At 48.0% G+C, this 4,441-nt stretch overlaps 1 protein-coding gene across 1 annotated transcript; it reads right to left on the bottom strand.

The window, feature by feature from the left end:
* Positions 1 to 2,033: 2,033 nt before the first annotated feature.
* LOC104168174 (TBC1 domain family member 16-like) lies at positions 2,034 to 3,927 on the bottom strand (the record flags this gene model as incomplete). Its single annotated transcript, XM_009708660.1, has 2 exons — positions 3,689 to 3,927; positions 2,034 to 2,664 (listed from the first exon to the last, which is right to left on the bottom strand). Coding segments are annotated over exons 1-2 (809 nt in total), but the record flags the coding sequence as incomplete, so codon positions are not given.
* Between the last annotated feature and the right edge of the window lie 514 nt (positions 3,928 to 4,441).

Genomic DNA, 4,441 nt, shown 5'->3' with positions numbered 1-4,441 from the left:
CGCGGGGCACGGCCCCCCGGGAGCGGAGCTGGCCACGACGGCGTGCGGCCGCCTGCCCCGGGCCAAGCACTGGGGTTTCCCCAGGATGCGTTCAGCCTCCCGGTTTCCAGCAGTTCGGACGTTCTTCCCAACGTGTCCCTCCTCACCGCTGAAGGGGGAGAACGACCCCGTAGTCCGGGTGTGCGGGAGAACACGGCTTCCCCACGCCTAGCTGAAAGACAGGGATGTCTTCCCTTTAAGAATCTGACTGGGGGAACTCAGAAATGTTCGCAGCAACATTATACTTTATTTTTTAAAAAAAAAATGCTTAACCCCCCCCGAAATGTCACTGTTTTCAGGAAGACAGAGACAGGTCAAACAGATTGTCAGTGCTGCTTCATGGAAAAAAAAAAATAATGATTTACATACCTTAAACAGAGGCTCTGGTTGCAGTGGATTTGGGGGTTTTCTAAGTCAAGGCCAAGAAATTTCTAAACCAACATGACATTCTCTGAACGTGTACGCAACTAAAGTTTGAACCCCAAGCAGAAGCCCAGGGCTAGGACACAATCTGAATAGGACAAAAAGCCCAGGAACCAACAAAATAAAGTCAGTTATTAGGAACACTATTTAGTCATTCAAAGGCCTTTCTAAAATTTTTTCAAGTTGTGTTTCATGACATTTATGTAGTTTTCAAAGTCTACTACATTCCTATGAATATTTATCAAAAAAGACTGTCAGGCATCACATTTAGAGAGCTAAAAGAGACACAGCTTGGAAACCAAAGGCCCGTCCTGGGCAGCCCAGAGCTGCTTTGCAATGCCCCTCTGCAGCTAGAGGAGCGGTGGGCGGGGCGGGGCGGGGCCAGCCGGGACGGGCCGGGACAGCCGGGATGGGACGGGACAGCCGGGACGGGACGGGACGGGACAGCCGGGACGGCCGGACCAAGGTGCTGCTCAAACCACTGCTCGCCCAGCTGCTGCAAAGCTCAGGCCCAGAAAACCCTGCGGGCTCGCAGTTAATTAGAAGCACACTGCTAGGACACATATCAAATACAAAGCTGATACAAAGTCTGACATCACCCCACTGAAGTGTTTTAAAATATCCAGAGAGAGCTGAATCAATTAGAATACTTCCTTCACGAACCTTGTTCTTACTGGCATTCTCTGGGCTTGAGACTAGCCCATAAAATAAAGAGGCAAAATCTCTTCAAGTGTCAAATCTTAACGTAGTCTGTACATTGCTGACACGCACAAAGGAGAACTCGTTTTTCCTTATTTCAGGCATAGTTTCAAAGCTGCGCTATATCCTTAAAATCAGCCCCACGGTGCTTCATGAACGCAGCACAGCCATCCTCCCCAAGATGGAAATGAGTGACACACCGCACGGAGCACAGACCAGAAAGCCAGAAACACTGCGAATCAATATGGTAAGTTATACAGGTATCCCACTGTTCATTATTCCTTTGCCAAGGTGCCCTCCATCTCCTACGTAGAGTTTACTGCAGATGTCATTAAGAAGCGTTGACGTTTAGATATACCAGTGTTGACTAAAATATCCAGGTTCGACACGCAAGAATTAATATTTATATGTCTTAAGTGGGACCATGTTCTGAACACCAGCAAAACAAGCTCATACACGCAGACTTCATGTCACCACGGTGCCTTGCAGAGAGGCACCCACGGCTCAGAGGAAGTCAGACAGACGCTTTGATGTGGCTCTCCACAAGAAGTAACTAGCACATCTCCTCAGCAGAGCCAATTAGACCAACAAAGCACCTTTTTAATTTAGTAATGCTGCTTCCAGGGCTCAAGACAGTTCACCTCAAAGACTGCACACACACACACAGCCCTGAATGTTTGGGGCCAGGGTTCACTGAGCAGAAGCAGGACTGGCCAGCAAACAATTCCTGTAAATTATACAGGTGTCTGAAGCGAGACAGGTTACTCAGCTCAATGCCACTGTCAGGCTTCTCAATTTCCTTCAGCACCCCCGAGCTCAGTAACCAGCACCCCAGCTACTCACCCAGAAACTAGAGAAAAGGATGCGCTCACCTGCTGTCATTATCCAGAAACACAGAACTACTGCTTTTCCCGAGGGCTTCACTGATGGGAGAGAGGCAGAAGGGGGAAGAGAAGGCATCAGAATCAGAGTCAAGAGTACTGTCCCTGCTCACGTCATCAGCAGACAGCTCCAAGGAGCCCTCGTCCTCCGCCGGCTCCGGCCTGCAGTCCAGACCTTCCTCCGTCCCCTCCACCGACAGCTCCGACCTGTTCTGCTCCTCCTGAGAACTGATTGTCAATAGGATTCCTGAGTCGCTGCGGGCAGGCTGGGGGGACCGTCGGGAGCCGTCTGCCGCGGGGCAGCACTGGGAGAGCTTCTCCCCTTCCGAAGAGGGGGAGCTGGTGTAAGCCACATCTTTCACAAGCTGTGACACAGTCAAGATGTCTTCTCCTTTCAGGATCACTGCCTCTCTCTGCTCGGTGGGGGAAGCCTGCCGGACAATGCCGAAACCCTGAGCGTGGCAGCCACGTTTGCGGGGAGCTTTACGGACAGGGGAGCTCTCAGGAGTGATATAGCGCAGGGCTTCCTCATCCTGCCTCTGAATGCGGGAGTTTGGCACCCAGGCAAGGATAAGGGTGGTTCCGAGTAGCTCATCTTTCTCCATGTACAAGCACAAGTAGCCTTCGAGAGAGCAAAGGAGCAATCAGTTAGGACACAGATTTATTCTAAGGAAACTGCATAGGCCTGAAATTTGCCCTTCCCCGTCTCCCCCCACTTCACCATCACTACACATGAGCAAAACAAACCCTTTTATTTACCAGGAGAGAATGCTGCCAAATGAATTGTGGAGTGCTCACATTATTCAGTATTTACAAATAACTTCAAGTCTGCGCATGACTTTTTAGTAGTCTAAATTCCCTCTGGCGTAAGCGGACATAGAAATGATGTGCAAATACTTCAACTTCCTGGACTGATTACTAATCAAGAGTAAATTCTGAAATATGTTGCCACATGAAAAACTTCTACTGTTTGTTAGTCAAACAATTTCAAGTGCCAGCTAAACATTTCTTTCTCAAGAATATTTACCTTAGTGTAGCTAAAGGGCTACAATTTTCATGGAAAGCCAATAGAAAAAAAAAGTCTCACACACAAAAAGGGAAGCGCGGGTCAATGTTCACGGAATAATCTGTTTTGTGAAGCTAAGCCAGCAGCCACAGCTCTCTTTGATGAAAACATGAAAGAGCGCAGTAACAGATGAGAATAAAGGCACAGGGCAGTATTTGTCTTCGTTTACTCCAGTGCATGCAGCCACAATCAGGTTTTCTTTCTTTTCCCTTTACCAATGGTTGTTGAGGCCACTCTAGCTTGGCTTTCCCAAACAAGACATATATTTGAAAGAGCAACAGAAGTTACTGTCCTCAAGTGACAACTGTCCGTCTTTTGGCAATACAAAAGGACTTACTAAAACAGGTAAATACACGCTAGACCATATGAGAAAGGAGAAATATCATCAATTTTCCTACTAAAGAAGAGCTGATGGCTCAGCTTATGGATCGCTTTCCTTAGTCTTCCATAAGACTGCCTTGCCCTGTTCCCCACTGGCACCTCTTCATTCTTTAGAGCCCAAGATGTAGAATTTGATACAAACACACACCCCAGGAAAGAGAAAAAGAGTGAGTGAGCAGTGTCTGCAACACCCTATCACCTGGATGATGCTCCCCGATGCCTTGTAGCAGCTCAGGTGGGTGGACACAGACATTGTTCTTAGAGTAGATGATCTCCCCATCAAGCACGGAGGACGAACTGCTGCCGCCACCAGGATTCAGGGTCAGGAGGTCGGAAGCTTTTGAAGAGGCACGTCGGAGGAGTCGCCCCAGAGACATCGCCAAGGAAGTGTTTCCATTATCCGTCAGCTTTAATCAGGAGCCAAATTCAGAAGATCTGCCACGAAGGTGGAAAGAAGAGTGTTAGAACAAATATAACGACAGCACAGCACGCGCCTACCACTGTCTGAGAAGGAAGAGGTCTCCCATCAACTGCTGCATCAATCCCACAACTCAAGCAAGAGCTTCCAAATGCTCTGGATCTGTAACATCACCTCTATGTTTTAAAGATGCTGAAGTACAGAATCCCAGAATGTTTTTCTCTGCAACGAAGAAATATAAAGGCAGCAAAAAACCACATTTTAATAGTTACTGTGGGGAGGAAACAGAAAAGTAATGCTTGTCACTGAAAATTGCCCATTAAGGGAATAGCTCAGCAATGCAAGGCTGCCCGATGTATCACTGTCCTGGGGATGTCAAAGAGAGTCAGAGTAGGCCCTGGAGGATTCCTTCCGCACAGAAAAACTGCTGAGACCGTGACATTAAAGAAGGGGCTGCTGCTTCATCCACAGTAACCACTGATCTCCAAAAAAACATTAATCAAAACAAGTTCATCTTGTGCTTACCAATTTTTG

Source organism: Cariama cristata, unplaced genomic scaffold (genome assembly GCF_000690535.1).
Source record: "Cariama cristata isolate BGI_N322 unplaced genomic scaffold, ASM69053v1 scaffold40339, whole genome shotgun sequence".
Classification (NCBI taxonomy): domain Eukaryota; kingdom Metazoa; phylum Chordata; class Aves; order Cariamiformes; family Cariamidae; genus Cariama; species Cariama cristata.
Note: the sequence above shows the minus strand (reverse complement) of the source record. Positions and strands in the feature narration are given on the sequence as shown.